Below are 18207 nucleotides of genomic sequence, written 5' to 3'. Positions count from 1 at the left end.
CGATGAGGATGTAGTTGTTCCCGTTGACTCCACCCCTTCGGATTCACCTTCCCCGTTCGCGGTGGACCTTTTCTCGACTCCCTACATTAGCCTGAATGCCATGGAAGGCACCTCGACCCCAAAGACCTTTCGCCTTTTGGGGCTTCTTCGCAACCACCAGGTCGTGATATTGGTGGACGGCGGCAGCATGCATAATTTATCCAATCGTGTGTGGCCAAGTTTTTGGCCCTACCTTCATCGTCGACAACACCACTTTGAGTCATGATCGACAATGGAAATACCTTGGACTACGATACTTCATCTCTCCAGGTTCCTCTCATAATCCAGGGCCATTCGTTTACTATTGACCTTTTTCATTTACCTATTTGTGGTGCAGACATAGTTTTAGGGGTCCAGTGGCTTAAGCTTTTGGGCCCAATAACAACGAACTATACTACTTTAACCATGACCTTCTCCAATTTAGGCCAGCAAATAACCTTGCGCACTGACGCTCCTCTCATCCCTTCCTCAGCTTCAGCCCACCAAGTTAAGTGCCTCGCCCAAACACAGAGCATATCCACCTTGTTCCATATCACCCCAGTGCCAGCCCAAACCTCATATTCTTCCTCCCCGCACCACCTACTTCCCTCCACACCCTCTTCCATCAGTTCCATTCTTGCCCGTTACCCCGACATCTTTGTCGAGCCCACTCACCTACCCCCCAACTGTACCATCCAGAACCACATCCATTTTCTTCCTAACACAAACCTTGTCAATGTCAAGCCTTATCGTTATCCTCACTTTCAGAAATCCGAAATTGAAAAACAAATCTCCACCATGCTCGATGCAGGTCTCATCTAGCCTAGCCATAGTCCATTTTCATCGTCGGTCCTTCTGGTCAAGAAGAAAGATGGTACTTGGCATTGCTGTGTGGATTACAGGGCCCTTAACACAATCACGGTCAAAGACTGTTTTCCTATGCCAACCGTGGACGAGCTACTTAATGATTTAGGCCATGTTGCCTGTTTTTCGAAGCTCGATTTGCGCCAAGGTTTCCACCAAATACGCATGGCCGAGCAAGACATCTTTAAGACAGCCTTTCGAATACACCAGGGTCATTACGAATTCAAGGTTATGCCATTCGGACTCTGTAATGCGCCCTCTACTTTTCAGGCTGCCATGAATGAAGCACTCTAGCCATTTCTGTGCAAATACGTGGCGGTGTTCTTTGATGATATTCTCGTTTACAGTCTCAATTTGGTTTCGTACGCCGATCACTTAGACTCGGTCTTATCCACTCTTTTAGACCATCAATTTCTACTCTAGCATTCTAAATGCGTCTTTGCACAGAGTACCCTCAATTATTTGGGCCACATAATTTTGGCCCAAGGTGTAGCACCAGACCTCGACAAAATTGCAGCAATGTTGGCTTGGCCGATGCCCACTTCGCCAACCGCTCTTCGCAGGTTCCTCGAACTCATCGGATTTTATAGAAAATTCATCAAGGGGTACGCGACACTAGCCGCTCCACTCACGAACCTTCTCCAAAAGGACCAATTTCAGTGGTCACCAACTGCGGATAGTGCCTTCCAGAATCTCAAGTTGATGATGACTAGAGCCCCTGTTCTTGTCACTCCTAATTTCTCAATTCCATTTACGATTGAAACATATGCTTCAAGCTTCGCCATTGGGGCTGTGTTGATCCAGGATAAACATCCCATTGCATATTATAGCAAAGTTCTATGTCCGAGATTGCAGAGAGCTTCGGCCTATGTCTGGGAACTTCACGCCATCACCTCCTCGGTCCGAAAATGGCGCCATTATCTATTGGGTTCTCCCTTCACTATTCTCACAGATCATAAGAGTCCCAAAGACTTTATGTCTCAGGTGATTCAAACTCTTGAACAACAAACATATTTATCAAAACTTTTGGGATACGATTATATGATTAAATATAAACCAGGCACTACCAACGTGGTTGTCGATGCTTTATCTCGCATCTCACCGTCGGAGGGTACATGTTTTTCTTTATCAGTGCCCCACTCTGATTTTCTGGACAAGCTTCGTTCCACCCTTTTTTCAGGATGATAAATATGTTGATCTTTTAAGCCAAATCCACTCTAGCCCGGCCTCCCATCCTGACCTTTCCTTGCATAAGGATTTCATTATTCGCCAGGGCCACATTTGGCTTCCATTTCCTACACCTTTCACTGACATACTCTTAGAAGAATTTCATTCATCTCCTCTCGGGGGCCACACCAGCATCTCAAAGACTCTTAATCGCCTACGCCAGAACTTCGATTGGCCTCATATTCATGTCGATGTTCGTCGTTATGTTTCGTGGTGCCTCACATGCCAGCAGACGAAATATGAAACCAAGAAGATTGCTAGACTACTTCACCCTCTGCCAATACCGTCCAACATGTAGGAAGATTTGTCCTTGGATTTCATTATAGGACTCCCTTCGTCTCACGTGTTTACCGCGATTTTGGTGGTTGTCGATAGATTTTCAAAAGCAGCTCACTTCGGCGCTCTTCCAACACAACATTTCGCGTATAAGGTCGCTCAACTTTTCCTTGATATGGTTTGCAAACTTCATGGTTTTCCATGAAGTCTAGTTTTCGACAGAGATTCCATTTTTATCAGCAGTTTCTGGCATGAACTATTTTGTTTAAGTGGCACAAAGCTCTGAATGAGCACGACTTATCATCCACAAACGGGCGGTCAAATCGAAGTCCTCAACTGGATTTTGGAACAATACATGCGCTCATACGTTCATCACCGTCCTTCCGATTGGTTTCGATTCTTGTCCCTCGCCGAATGATCCTACAACACAACCATACATTCGAGCACAGGTGTTTCGCCTTTCGAAGTGGTTTACGGAAAACCACCACCCACGATAACACGGTACTTATAGGGAACTTCTCCCATTGATGTTGTTGATCATATGCCGACAACCAGGACCGAGCTGCACACGACTTTGCAACGCAGATTACGCAAAGCCCAGGAGGCCACGAAAACTGCAGCTGACAAGCACTGCCGAGATGTACAGTATGTCGTTGATGATTGGGTCTATGTCCGCCTTCGTCCCTACCGCCAGACATCGCTGGCTTCCAAGTACACCAAGCTTTCCAAGCACTTCTATGGTCCCTTCCAGGTGCAGGAACATGTGGGACCTATGGCTTACAAACTTCAGTTGCCTTTTTTATCTCGCCTTCACCCGATTTTTCATGTTTCCTTCTTGAAGCCTCATCAAGGACCATTACCAACCACATCAGCAATGCTACCACCCATCGCAGACAACCATAACCCTCTTGTCTCTCCGTTATCCATTTTGGATTGGAAGTGGGATAACACTTCTTCTGCCTTAATTCAAAAGGTTCTCATGCAGTGGGATGGTCTAGTGCCAGAAGACACCTCCTGAAAATCCTAGGATGACTTGCGTGTTTCTTACAACCTTGGGGGCAAGGTTGTTTTCAGAGAAGGGGGTGTTGATAGCAATACCCAGATAACAGACCCAATGACTAAAGCCAGCGATATCAGTCACAAACCAAAGAGGGAAGTGAACAGGCCCATTTACCTTGAAAGACTTTGTGTAAAGAAGGCGCCTCCAACAAAGCTCCACTACTCTGCCCTGATTTCGTTATAGCAATTCCATCATGTGCTTAGTTTGTTATTTCCAATTTTGCAATTCTGATATCAATTTGAATTTGCAATTCTGTTATAACAGATTAGAGTAAGATAAAGCTTTGTAACTCTATAAATATAGTGATTTCAGTAATAAAGGGCATGAGAAAACTTATCTGAATTCTGCAATTTCCTCTTCAATCCCCATTATCTTCACTTAGTCTCGTATCATTTTCTTTTTTAGCAGCACAATGTTTCTCTCTCTGTTTTTTTTTTTTAAGAAGAGAATACAAAAGATATATCTTTTTTATTTGTTAAATCTAGATAGGTGTTATTATTTAAATAAAAAAACAAAACAAAAGGATAATTAGCAACATTACCCCACTGTAAGGCCTTAAATTGAGTTCATCTATTTTTTTAATCACAGATCCCACGGCCTAACACACTTGTGCACGGTAGAATTTAAAGATATCTTCGTCTCTTATTTATTTTTTTAATAATTTTTGGGCTCTGATTCCTCATTCAAGCCTGAGCGTGATGGGCTTATATAGCCCAACGAATTGACGTCAATAAGCACTTTGCTACTTGTATTCCTTTTAAACATTTCAAAATTCAGAACAAAATTTTTCTCTCGTACTTTGAGTGTGATCATATAATTTTTCAATCAAAATTGAAATTTGAATTCAATAACTCGCATTATAAGCAACAATGTTACATGGTGAACAATGATAATTAAAGTACTAGACTTGTTGTTTTTCTAAAATATAACACAGAAAAGAATGGTTGAATACTGTTCACTTGCTCTATCCAACAGGGTACCCTCCTCTTAAAATGGACGTTAATCGTCTGATTCGTTCTCTTTTTGCCCTAGAAAAGTGCCCTTTGAATGGAAATGATAATAAACTTTGAATCCCAGAGGAATATTATTCGGTTGGGGACCATACACTTTGAAAAAGAATGTACTATAACGCAATAGAGGACATAGTGCACAAAAACCTCATTCAAATCGATCAGGGTGCTGGTACCTACCAGTACTTCTAGGATAAGTTACGTGTCGAAACCCTGCATGGCTTGTGAAGATTTCCATGCCATCTTGTTGCTAAATTTTGAGTTTATGTTGTCTTTCTCTTGCACCTCCATTAACAAAATAGGCAAGGGAGCTAGCTATAGTCCTTGCTGCCAAGCCTTTGTGTCCATCATGTCATATGTATGAAGTTAAAAACATATAATGATTGAAGTCACTAGCAAGTTGCAATTTGTTAAATAATTGGTGGGGGATAAGTGTATATACTATAGTATATAGCAATGCATTATTATTCTCCCCCAGAGTGTGTTGTGCTCAGGAACCAATGAGATTTGGGAATTGGGAATGAAAGAAGAGGCCAAAAGACACTTGCTAAGGAATAGGAACTTTGGCAAGAAATTCGTGTCCTTGTAGTACATATCGCACGGGTAACACACCATAACAGTCACGTTAAGGGGGCAGAAGAATTTTGAGTTGCGACACGTAGAACATTTTAGATCTCCTCATGCTAACTTTTTACATCACACTCACACCCCATTGTCCAGTTCTCTTCCCATCTTTTACAAATTTTCTTCACATTGATCATTCGTATTTCACTTTTGGTAGTGTAATTGTGTTGGTATGGTGATATATAGCATGTATGCTGTCATAGGACAAGGTCCAATCACACGTGAAACTTACCTATGAACTTATATAGAAAAAGTTACACTTATTTTTAGTTTATTAGAAATATGAGGGTAGGTCACATTGACCAAACCACGTAAAGTCTGTGTTTCCTTTCTTTCCGCTTTTATTTTTTGTTTACACCATAACAATTAGCATAAGAGCCGTAGTTATTAAGGTTGATTTTGTTGTTGCTCACGATGTCTTTGTATAAATTAGATATTGAGAAATTCAATCGATTGAATGATTTCATTCAATGGAAAATTAAGATGAGGGCAGTTCTAGTTCATTAATGATGTGCAACAGCGATATACGAGAAGATAAACTGCCTACGAGTATGAAAAAAGGAGAAGAAAAAGATTTTAAACAATTGCTATGATATTATAGAAGATGGATAGAAAATTCCATAAGAAATCCCTAACTATTCGGTTATACTAGAAGCAACGTTTATACACCTTGAAATGATGTAAATCATGCAAGTAAGAGACCACTTTGATAATTTTAACCAAATCATCTTAGATTTACAAGGTGTGGAGTTAAAACCTGATGAAGATCAAGCTATTAATTATTTTGTTATGCTCCTTGCCAAAATGGTAGAGATATAATCTCTATTAGAACTGGAATGTATTCATTCATTTAAGAAGAAAACAAAAAAAAGGCAGACTCTTTATAATAACACATTTCATATATTTGTGAGAGAAGGGGGGACGTTAAAAGGAATTGCCTACTTGTTGGAGACCGTCTTTCATGTTCATCTCCTTCATTCAATCGATGTATTCCTTTTTTTTTTTTTCTAGATCAAAGATCACGAGTGTTCTCTTATTCACTTGGTTAAAAATAAATCTCACTTACAGATAGGGGTGAGAATAGACCAGGTTAGACTTTAAAAGACCTGAACCTGATGAATTTTTTAGGCCTGAGTCTGCCCTGTACAAAGGCTTTTATTTTGACTCGACCCGACCTTCTTAAAAGCCTAGCTTGACCTCATAGCCTTTTTAAAAGGCTTCTTCACATTAAACCTTTAATATTTCTTTTATAGTTGTTTTTACCAAAAAAAAAAATAACGCACCTTCTATAATAGGCTAAACAAGGCAAAATTATAAAATTGGTTCCCCATTTTATCTCCAATTTCGGATTTGGTTCCCGAGTTTTTTATCTCACGAATTTGGTCATCCTATTTTGTAAAATCGTGCAATGTTGGTCCCCATGTCACAATTGGACGTTGACTTTTACAAATGAATGTTGACGGCCACGTGTCATGATCTTATTGGATGATCACTGTCACGTGTCATATTCTAATTGGTCAATGAAAATAACAATGCATTTCATCTTGCATGGAATTAACATTCAGTCAGAATATGACACGTGACAGTCATCATCCAATAAGAACGTGACACGTGGCAGTCAATATCACTTGCTAACAGTCAACGTCCAATTGTGGCCGAGACATGATTTTACAAAATAGGGAGACCAAATTCGTGAATTAAAAAACTGGGGGACCAAATCCAAAACTGAAGATAAAGTGGGGAACCAATTTTGCAATTTTGTCATATATTAATAATATAAACAAAAATTAACAGATGATATAAAATAATCCAAGACAACATATTAACTATTACAAAAGAGAACCTCATTCATGAACCATGATGGCAGTTGCAATTATTTCCCTCATCTTTTCGTTAGAGTATCTAACACCAACACCTATAATCATAAAAGGGTTATTTGAATTTGAAGGCATGAGTCATTGTAATCTTATGCATGAGTCATTGTAACCTTATGAAAATCAGGGTTTGTATATTGGAAGACCCACATCCAAATAGAATCCTCAACATCAGGGTTTGCATATTGATGTCCCAAAACTGCATTACCTCTGTAATGAAAAAGCTATCTAAATATAATAGTTACAGTGACATGCAAAAAAATATTGATAGAAATCATATATCACCAAGTAACAAAAAACCAACGTGAACAGGCCTAAATCAAGAATCATAATGAAACTTGTTAAAGGAATAAGAAGATGAAAGAAAAAAAGACAAGATTTTGAAGTTTTACCTCTATGAAAGCTTGAAGTGAAAAGGATACGAATTCTATTTTACTTCAATAGTGAGAAGCGTACTAGGGGAAGGAAACGTCAGAAGGAATAGGAAAATAAGCCAATAAAAATATAGAGGAATATAAAGGGAATGAACTGAATCTCTTACAACTAGTAAAAAAATCAGCACATGACTCACACTACTTAAATTGTAATTAAAGTCTTACTTGATTATAAGAATGAAAGTTATGGAGCAATAGTGTGTAATCAAAATCAAAGTCTGCTAGTTCAAAAAAAATATTAATTATAGTGTGTATTCTGTTCAATGCAATGACACATATATATTGGTATCCAAAAAAATAATATAAGTATATATACATATATATAAGTGTCTTTCAGACTTATAAGACTTTTTAATAAGCCTAAGTCTGGTCTATTTAATTTAATAGGCTTTTAAAAATGCCCGAGTCTAATCTTTTTATCAAATAGGTAAGTCCATACCAGACTTTATGTAGGCCTACGTCATAAGTCCCTGTAGGTCTGTCTGACCTATTCTCACCCCTACTTGCAAATAAATCTCACTTGCAGTGTATAATCAAACACGATTATCCTACTAAATAAATGGTACAACCCACATGCGAGCATCAACCTTATAGATTATCCATTTTTTCAGATATTTTATCAACATATAAAAATTACTGCACATGCATTTCCTGATTAGCTTCGTACAAGTGAAAATAACACGTAAAAGGAAGTAACTATAATTTCCAAAATTGAGATTGTGTTTGAAATAATAAAAATTAAGTTAATTTTTTTAATATTAAAATTAACTCTTTCATTATAAAAAAATGAAATTTGAATTTGTTCCTGACTTCAGTCCAGCCTATATCCGAATCAGCCCAATAGGCCAAATTCCCCCATATGCCATATATGACCCACAAAAAGAGAATCCCTTAACTAACTACCATACGAAGTCATCATCTCCTTATCAGATAATCAAACACCTTATCACCCTTTTCATTTAGGAATTAGGATTGATCAAAGACTCCCATAGTCCCGTATATACAAAGATCATACATGTAAAATACATTAAAATGAACTAAAATTCTATATTATTAATTTATTACCTTTATTAAAAATAGGTTAAATGACAAGTAATAAAAGCAAAAATGTCAACCCAAACAACTAAAAATAAATTAAATCTTAGGAGTACAATTTTTGACCGAATTTCATCTGTACATGACTGAAAAGGTTTCAAGATTAAATTATTTTATATTTTACAAATCAAACAAGTACCTGAAATATTTAATTCCAAAGAAACTCCATAAGAGACATCAGTGTAATTACATCAAATCAATGTAATTTAACCTTGAAATATACTAAATGAAAATCAATTTGAAAACAGACACGGACCACAATCATATTTTTGTAGCTATATAAAAAGCCGTTATAGCAATAAAGATAAATGAAATTAGTAACACTGTACAAAAAATATATTCTAACTTAAAGTTACAAGTGAGATTAGTGTGCCCAATACTGAACACGAATCCAACAGTTAATTTAAGTCGGCTCTGTCAGTATAAAGTTTCTTGATGACTAACCAGAGGAATTCTTTCTAACTGCATATGCACGACATGCTGCCAAACCAACAACTGCCATAGCAGTTCCAACTGTAAATTCAAAACAGACAGCTATTTCAAAATCAACACTTGAACAAGACAAAAACGGATATTTTTTCAAATTTGTGGTTTATGCATCATGCATCACGCATCAAGTTCTGGTGCGAGGTCGCTAAGAGAAACACACCTGAGGCAAAAACAAGAGAGTGCTGAAGAAGCCGATGACATTGCTTTCTTTTCCTCCCAATCTCAGTTTCTGGAATGCTTAAATGAGGGTGCTCTGCAGCATTGACAATCTTATGGTACACGTTACTTGAATCGCCTAATTTCATACTTACATGAATAGGTGCCTCTATTCCCAATTCCTGAGTAACCTATAACAAAATTAAATAGCAGGTTTAACTATGAAATTATGCATAACAATAAAATATATTCAATGATGTCGCAACGCTGAGTTGATATTGAATACCTTAACTGAATCTTGTAATGCCCTTGGATATGGAGTTAAATCATCCTTAGCAGCAATAAGGAGACAAGGAACTCTATAACCAGTTAGATCTCCTTGTTGAGCAACCTTCTCAAGCAAATCTCTGGATTTCTTCCATGAATGTTCATCTGAGCTGGAAAACAAAGAGAAAAAAGCAAAACTAAGTTACAGGAGCAAAATGCCAAAAATAAATAACCAAATACATAACTACGAATTAAACTAGATTATTTCAATTAAGGAAAATTTATTCCACACAAGGTCTTGACAGGATGGACATGTAGTAGAGCCTCAAAATCTGGTATGGTGATACTAATACAAGCATCTAAGAATCACTTTTTTATAATATAACATGAATTTGCTAGAGACAACAGCCTTGCCTAAAAACAAGTACATACAATGATGCAAAAGCTTTTGGTTCCTGCTTTAAATATAGCATGTGTACAAATCGCCTCAGATGAAAATTTTCAATTAAAGCCATGCCCATATTGTTGAGAAGTCCCACATTGCCTGCCTCATTTCTCAGGGCACAACTTATATATCTGTTGGGCAACTTCACTTAATTCCAATTGGTTTTAAGATGAAATCTAACACATATAAGCCATCTTGGTCTCACTCATGCACCTCTCTTTTCTCTCTTCAACCATCCCACTCATCATCTCTATATTCCACTCTCCATGATCCCAGCATAACTCTCAGAAAATTCTGTTACTTTTCCTTACAAACATCTCTTCAATACATTATTTTTATTGACTACCCATAAATATGCAGGTTACAGCAAAGCAAGAATGCAAAACACCATTCCAACAGTTTAAATGTAGCAAAGCATATTGCAAAACATTTTGCACCATACCTGTCATACACAAAAACAGCTACATCGCATGCTGCCAAATAATCCTTATTGGACAAAACATTTGATATTTCACTCTCTGGTATCTCCCGCAACACAAGAGTTTTTCTGGTTCCCTATAAGTAGCAGCAAACACCAGCATCATGAGTATAAAGACTGCATATTGTACCCAATTTCCTCCACAACATCTATGTGACTCCCATATTTACTAGTAATAGAGCATATTAAATTGAGGCAAATCATGAGAGAAAGACAATATCATTTTTCAAAATTATTTAAATAATAGTAATGCTTTCCAATCATGATACTCACCCCTATTAATTCAATGGAATTTGCTGCAAACCTCTCAACTGTTGTTGGAGTATAATTGTTTGAGAAAGGCCTGTGAAAAATATAGGAGTTAATTGTTTCTTTGAAGCCAAACAGATATAAACAGTAGGAGAGGATGAAATACACTTACTGATAGATCAAAATATATTTAAAGACAAAGACTATGGAGATTGGTTCAGAAGCACACCTTCCCAATGATGAATCCAACAGAGCAGACTTCCCAGCATTTTTAGAACCAAAAACATAGCATTGGAACACATTCCTTTCTGTTGCTTGCTTCTTGCGATCTACTGCTCTTCTACGAGTAACACGAAGAGCAGCAGCAGGATTACCACTATATCCAATGTAAATCAAATTAGCCAGGCTACATGGTGGATCAAGTAATGTCATAAGGGCCCACTGCATCATACAATTTAAGAGATACATTAATAACTCATTCTGAAGAAAAAAAACAGCATATGTTAACCCCACCTGTGCCAGGAATCCATTAAGAGATATGTAACCCATGTCAGTTCTCTCGGCAGCATCCTTGTATAGAGCATCATCCCATGGACTGCAATTCACAACCATGTACCAAACCTAAGATGGACGACATCAAGTGGAAAAACTAACTATAAATCATTTCAAGATTATCACAATTGAAAAAGAAGGAAACAAAGTGAATAATATACAAAGAACATACCACATTTGAACAATAGATAAAATTAAAATCAATACTACTAATACTATCAGATATGCTTCAGCTGAAAAATTGTAAAATAGTAATGTTTACATAGATAGCATTCTTTCTGCATAGGATTATGAAAAAAGGTTGTGTTCTGAGCTCTTATTATGCAGTAAAATAATTAGATGCTTCATGCTGCACAAACATAGACTTTGGCAAGGACAGTAAAAATAATCCTTCTAACATAGAATCTCCTGAATTGCCTTCCCATATCCTGAATTTTGTTAGTGATGTATTCAATATACTAATTGTACCAATCAACCCTAGGCCCTATTTAGATAAACTTTTCCTTAAGCATTTATAGAAGAAGAAAATACGATAAAATGAATTGAGCTTTTCCCATAAGCTAAACTCAACTTATGCGCTTAAGTTTTATAGAAGTTTTGCTCATCTAATTTCTCCAAAAAGCTAAGATGCATAAGTTGATTTTAGCTTATGGGAGAAGCTCTAATGGAAACTGAGTTAGGGGCAGACAGAAAGTTATGACAGTTATGTGTACAAAATAACATTTTAGAAATCAGTTCTGCATTAGAAACTTAGATAACTGTTTTAGATAACAGTTTTGCATTAGAAATTGCAGAGTGGTAGTTATGTGTAGAAAATAGCTGTCAGTAGTTATGTATTAGGAGTATATATCTGATAGTATGTTGTGTAATTAGTACTGTGAATTTATTAGTAATTTGAGGACAGAGAAAACTCTCTGTAGTAGACATTTGTCTCTGGGACACCAATTGTATTGTTGTATTTGTGTAATAAGAGACTTCCATCTCTGGCACAGCAAGTGTATTGCTGTATTGTGAGTGATTTCAGTGTTCAACATTTATATTTTATAACTTTTATCAATTGGTGCTCTATCAAGCTCAATACAATTTACCTTCTTATTTTCTTCTCCTACAAGTGCTTATGGAAAAGTTATTCCAAACAGGACCCTAATTAGATTTCTAAGCTTCTTGATATACAAAAATTGGTTTATACTGAATTACAGATAAATCTGGTAAAGGCAGTATAAAATAATCCAGCAAGAGCATGTTCTATAAAAAAAAATACTAAATAAAAATTCTTACTCATTCTTTTCTCAAAAAGAGAGCAAAAAACTGGCTCAAAAGCAAATGTATTTAGAGATAGAACACAATATGCAAATAAAATACTTGATGGGTATATCTATCAATATTTAATAGTGTACTAACCATCTGGAATCTAAGATATAGAATTAAAGTAGCATAAGTGGTTTCAGTTTAAAAAAATATGGCTGCATAAAAAATTAACAAGAACAATGCTCAGCCAAGCCCCCACCAAAAGAAAAACCTCAAACTAACTGGTTTTGTGGAATCACAACATACAAGAATAAGAATCACAACACATTTTTGTAGGCTCCAATTTCTCTACTCTCTAGTAATTGAAACTATCTATTCCCCAACAGTAAGACCAAAAAGATTTTCAAGCACAAGCAGTAAGCAAAATGACAATGGCATTTGTAGCAATGGTATGATGGGTTAAGATTTTCTTTCAGGAAAATAATTGCTTTTTTTCTTTCAAAAACTCTCTCTCGAAGCTGTGAAAATAAAAGGGTTATTTCCTTAAAATAAACTAATCTAAAATACAGTGACAATCTACTCGCAATCAATTAAAAAAAAAAGGCAAAAAAAAAAAGAAGAAGCTACAAAAGTCCAAAAGAGCTGGATTAAAAGAAAGGGAAAAAAAAGCCAAAATCCCTACATAACAGGGCTACTAAAAAACTATAGAGCCCAGAAACCAAAAATAAATTTCCGTTGTAGTGCAATTAGCACTACCAACTACAGTTGTAAAAAATTATGACTGCCAAAGAACTCAACTGAATTCCAAAAAGAATATGACTCACTAGCACTAATACCCAATCAAACAACTACTGCAGTTTATACTTTATAGGTTGCCCCTTCTTTTTCCCTTGTAAAGTAAGTTTAATTCCTTTCAGTCTCTCTTAGAGAAATCATGATATAAGTATAAAAACAACAATACAACATCAATCACAACATCATCACAGAATTGCACAAAATCTCCAACCAACAACTATAAAGGGCTAAGGCTTTTAAGAGGCAAGACATTTATGACTTAAACTGAACACTTTACAGGAAAAAGGTCTATTAATTCTCAGTGAGCATAAGAACTATGTTATACAGGATGTTTTCTTCTCTTTGCAATGATTACTCAGTTTTGTTGAATCTACAACTTATATTAAAAGTTTTAGAGACAGTCAACCAATTCTAGAGTTCTACATCCTCAATATGAAAAAGTAATTTAGTTATGCAACTAATGAGATACTGGTTATATAAAGGACAATCAAAAGATGAGTTCACCTTTTTATTTTTCAATACGTGGAAAGTTTAGGCAGAGAGAGGTAGCAAATTCACCTTTCTGGTGCAGTGCAAAATAACTTATCAACTTCAGCAGGTTGTAGGGCTCGATCCTAGAGAGTATCAAGGTTCAAAGAAGTGAATAGGAAAAAAAAGTATATTAGATATGGAATACCACCTAAAAAGAACACACAGAAGTAGGAGGTTAAAGTGAATAATAGAGGTCAAGGAAGTGATGATGAAAATATTACTACATACTTTATCTGTATCTAACAGTCGAAAGATACCATTTAGAAACTCTACAGCTTCACCTGTCAGCTCCACACTCTGTAAGATTATGCATACAAAAGTAAATACTTCATATCATTTGAAAGTTTAACAGGAAATTTAAAATAACTTCACCACAATTAGAAATGACTTGATGACCTAAAATGTTGGGAAGTGCAGTATTTTGGAAAAAATGCATGCTGTTATACTGTATTGTGCTTCTTTGAAAACCATTTGACTCAACAAACATGCATCATAAAGTCAATACCACAAAATATTAGCATCTCTCTCTCCATCTCAATATCAAGCAACAAGAAATAAAAGCATTCCCTCTGTTCTGTTTTTGTTGTCCTCGTAGAAGAAAATTTTGGTTTCTATTTACTTATTCTTTAATTTTAAAAGTTCAACAAAACATTAATTACTATTTTCTCAATTATACCCTCATATTTACCTTTCCTTAATTATTTTACACACCTATTAAAAAAGAGAGAAGCAATGGTAGAAGGAATATGAGTAATATATGAGAGAGAAATTAATTAATAAGAGAGATAACAAATAAAAGAGACAAAAGGCATAGTTAGGAAATTAAAAGCAATTTTAGTACAAATGAGAATATTAATTATATTTCTTAATATGTGCACTATAACCTGAAAAAAACAAATATGAAGAAACAGAGGGAGAATGCTATATCATCTAGAACAATAAAATAATTACAATCCAAAGCTACAAATTGCCATATTTGTACAAGACGAATGCCAGCAGGCAGCAGATAAGGAAAGATTTGGAAAATAACGACATCTTGACATCTAAGAGTCATTTTTCATAACAGGTATAAAATCCAAACTTGACTTCTGCAAATCACCAATCCCAGAGACATAGGTTGTTCACGGCTAATATTTGCAAACCTACTAGTGAATAGCTAAAATTACACTAAACAAACAAGTATAACCTATACGTAACATTCTAGTCTTCCCAATTTAATAATCTCATACATTTTCTGTTATTGTTAATACCAAGACTGAATAATGTACAGTTAATTCGTAGTATCACTACTCTAATCTCTTCTATTTAAACCAGACAGGAGGACAACATAGAACAAAGAAGCTATCTATGACCTGATCCAAAGCACGCTTAGATGGAATAGGAAGGAAATCATCCATGAGTTTCAAATTATTATCATATCCAAAGTCTCTTAGAACAGCCCATAATGTCTCTGGACGCCCTTTTTTGAGGAACATATTGTGGACATAAATAAATCCTGGAAAAGTAAGACCATGTGAGTTGAATCCTTCAGGTACTTTCTGCTGTACAACTGTTTTGACTCCTGCTATTTCAGAGGATTGCAACGGTGCATTAAAGCATCTAACCTGTTGATATATTTACACGTTTTGAATAAATAGGCCACACTTGGAAACAATAAATATTCAAAGCATATTAAATAATAAAATAAGGAAATTTAAAAAAATCCAAATTCAACAAAAACCTGAAACTCATTTAGTTCTGTGTCATTGAGGGCTTCATCCATGTCACGATCACAAAGAACAAATATTCTTCTCAATGCCCTAACACATCGATCCTTTAAAGCTTGACTTTCATGATCATACAAAGGATCCACTGGATGAAGTACCGCTTTTTGAGCAAAATAAAAAACTTCAGGGACCTAAAAAATTTTAGAATTAATATTAAATTTCAGACACTCACATTTTGCAAATAATAATAACAATATTATCAAGAGTATGTCCTTATATAAGTAAACCAAAACAACTGTGATATTACATAGATTCATGAATTTCTTACTTTACACTTGACTTACTTGTAAAGGAGAAATGAGAACTCATTTAGCTGTTGTTTATTTTATTTTTTTCATCTTTTTCACTAATTGTATTTGATGATTAATGATCATTTTGGCCTTCAATGAACCATAGGCTTGTATTTTGGCTATGCGAAGAGCTCTTGCTGTATTGCAGAGTTTCTCTTTGCCTTGTATTTTGTTTCTGCCTGATGTTTGTTTCACAGCTTGTGATTCATCATCTGGGCCTTTTATATTAATAAAATATATTCTTTGCCTTCCAAAAAAAATAGGCTTGTATTTTGGCATAAGGGAAAAGTATTAGAAGCTTACTTTACTTGCAAGATATTGTCATAATGAATGGCCTTGAAATACTCTATATATAGCAGTGGTTGATAGATCTTGTTTACTAACAATGTTGTTAAATAATCACTATAGCGCTATTGCATTGCAAAATTCCAAGGATCCCCGATCACAACTCTGTCCGCTATTGCGACCACTATGGGTGTTGTGGTTGTGGCAAGCATCCTACATCCTCTTGTAATCTCTGGCAAGTCTCCAGCCAATTGAACTTTTTGAGTTAATATTATGCTAATTTTTATTCACTTTTTTTATTTGCATACAACTTTATTTTTTATCCATATATAACTGATATACATCATGTTTCAACCACTATGCAACTTTGCTATTTGCCAGAAACACTATTCGCTTTATGACATACTGGATTATTGACTTTCTGCCATTTTTCCGCATCCACAATTGATAACACTGTTTTCTAAAAACACGATACAACATCCATACATCGGTAAGCATCACCAAGTAACAATAACGGCAACGCAGCAAAGCAAAATACCTGGTATTGTGTAGCAGCAGAGCATTCAATGCAGGTGACAATTTCCTTGAACTGTTGCAGGAGCTGTGTCATGACGCGCTCCAAGCTCACTTCCTGGCTTTCATCCCTAAGATCCAGCTTGCAACCAACCACAATTACAGGCACCTTCACCTGCATCAGTGTACCACCCAAAAAAATAACAATCATAAATAAAAGACTATTTGTTTACCACTCACACTTCATTCCTCATTGAAAAATGCATAAAACCACCAACCTCCAACTTCTGCAGCTCCGGGAACCAGTAAGAACTCAACCGCGAAAATGACGCGGTGTCATTGCAAGCATAGGTTAACACCACAACATCAGCTCCTTTCAATTCCTCATTACGCTTTCTCTGCTTCTCCAAGCTACACAGAACAAAAGCACGCGTTCATTCGGAGTATAAATAATCAGAGACACTTCAATCTAGCCATCAACGATCATCACAATTAAGAATATGAAAAACGCATAACTTAGTTCAGTCAAAAGATGCGATTCAGTTAAACATAGGTCGCGACTTTAATTGATGAATTGTTTCGTGAAAGAACGATTGCTTCGAGAAAATTTCAATGAAATTAATTGTGGAATTTGAAAAGTGAAAGAGGAGGACCTGGAAGGTGTGTCAACGACGGTAAGAGGAACGGCGTCGGGGTACAAATCGGGGGGCAGGAGAGTAGGCGGAAGGACCGGCGGAACCGCCTCGGCGAATGACTCCGTCGCTATGGCGGCTATCAGGCTTGATTTTCCGGTTGCGCGGTCGCCGGCGACCACCACTCGAACTCCACTGCGACCGCCGAAGCTGCTCGAGTGATTCGCCATTGATGCGATGCCAGGTAACAGAACGTGAACGGGAAATAATAATAATAATAATAAAGCATCAATAATTAAAGGATCCAACAATGTTTATAAAAATGGAATTTAATGATTAAGTAGCGAGTTTCTCTTGTATCCTTTCATCAATATTATGGTTAAAAAAGTATCTAACCTATAAAAATTAACAAGAAAAAGCAATATCTTACCTAATAACCTATATTCTATCCTCCATATTTTTTTTTTACTATTTTATTATTTAACTAACATTATAAACTCCAATATCATTATGTTTTAACTGCATATAAAAAGTATTCATATAAAATCTAATTTTAAAAATAAACTCCAATATACTTCTTTACAAATAATCTATCCTCAATATTTTTTTAACTATTTTATTATTTAACTAACATTATAAACTCCAATATCATTATGTTTTAACTGCATATAAAAATTATTCATATAAATATAAAATCTATTTTTAAAAATAAACTCCAATATACTTCTTTACAATCAATCATAAAGCTTAAGAAAATTATGAAAAATTAGTTAAGTGAGCCAACATTTCTGTGTGCCCCGCTGATAAAGTGCTAAAAGTTACTCTATCACTACTCTATCGTTGCTCCTAAGCAAACACCATACAAAACTATAGAAAACCCATGAAGAAAATAAAATAGCAACTCATATTTTCATTAATTATTTTTCTCACGAAGGAATACATTTATATAACCTTAAGATGTTAATCAATGAAAATTATTTATCCATACATTAACATTTCATTATTTATAATAAAAATAATTAAGATTAT

At 35.7% G+C, this 18207-nt stretch overlaps 1 protein-coding gene across 2 annotated transcripts; it reads right to left on the bottom strand.

Moving 5' to 3' along the window:
* Positions 1–8629: 8629 nt before the first annotated feature.
* On the bottom strand, positions 8630–17489 carry LOC100803790 (mitochondrial Rho GTPase 2). Of its 2 annotated transcripts, XM_003520518.5 has the most exons (14): positions 17200–17487; positions 16825–16957; positions 16572–16721; positions 15413–15589; positions 15045–15296; positions 13921–13989; positions 13720–13775; positions 11080–11161; positions 10796–11007; positions 10591–10660; positions 10282–10394; positions 9414–9564; positions 9132–9318; positions 8630–8995 (listed from the first exon to the last, which is right to left on the bottom strand). In XM_003520518.5, the coding sequence occupies exons 1-14, from the start codon at positions 17406–17408 to the stop codon at positions 8922–8924; spliced, it is 1935 nt and encodes a 644-aa protein (XP_003520566.1). In that variant the 5' UTR covers positions 17409–17487; the 3' UTR covers positions 8630–8921. The 2 variants fall into 2 exon arrangements, with proteins under 2 accessions (XP_003520566.1, XP_040870008.1); XM_041014074.1 differs by having other exon boundaries at positions 10796–11161; positions 17200–17489.
* Between the last annotated feature and the right edge of the window lie 718 nt (positions 17490–18207).

Source organism: Glycine max, chromosome 3, assembly GCF_000004515.6.
Source record: "Glycine max cultivar Williams 82 chromosome 3, Glycine_max_v4.0, whole genome shotgun sequence".
Taxonomy (NCBI): domain Eukaryota; kingdom Viridiplantae; phylum Streptophyta; class Magnoliopsida; order Fabales; family Fabaceae; genus Glycine; species Glycine max.
The sequence above is the reverse complement of the archived record's forward strand: the minus strand, read 5'-3'. Positions and strand labels throughout refer to the sequence as shown.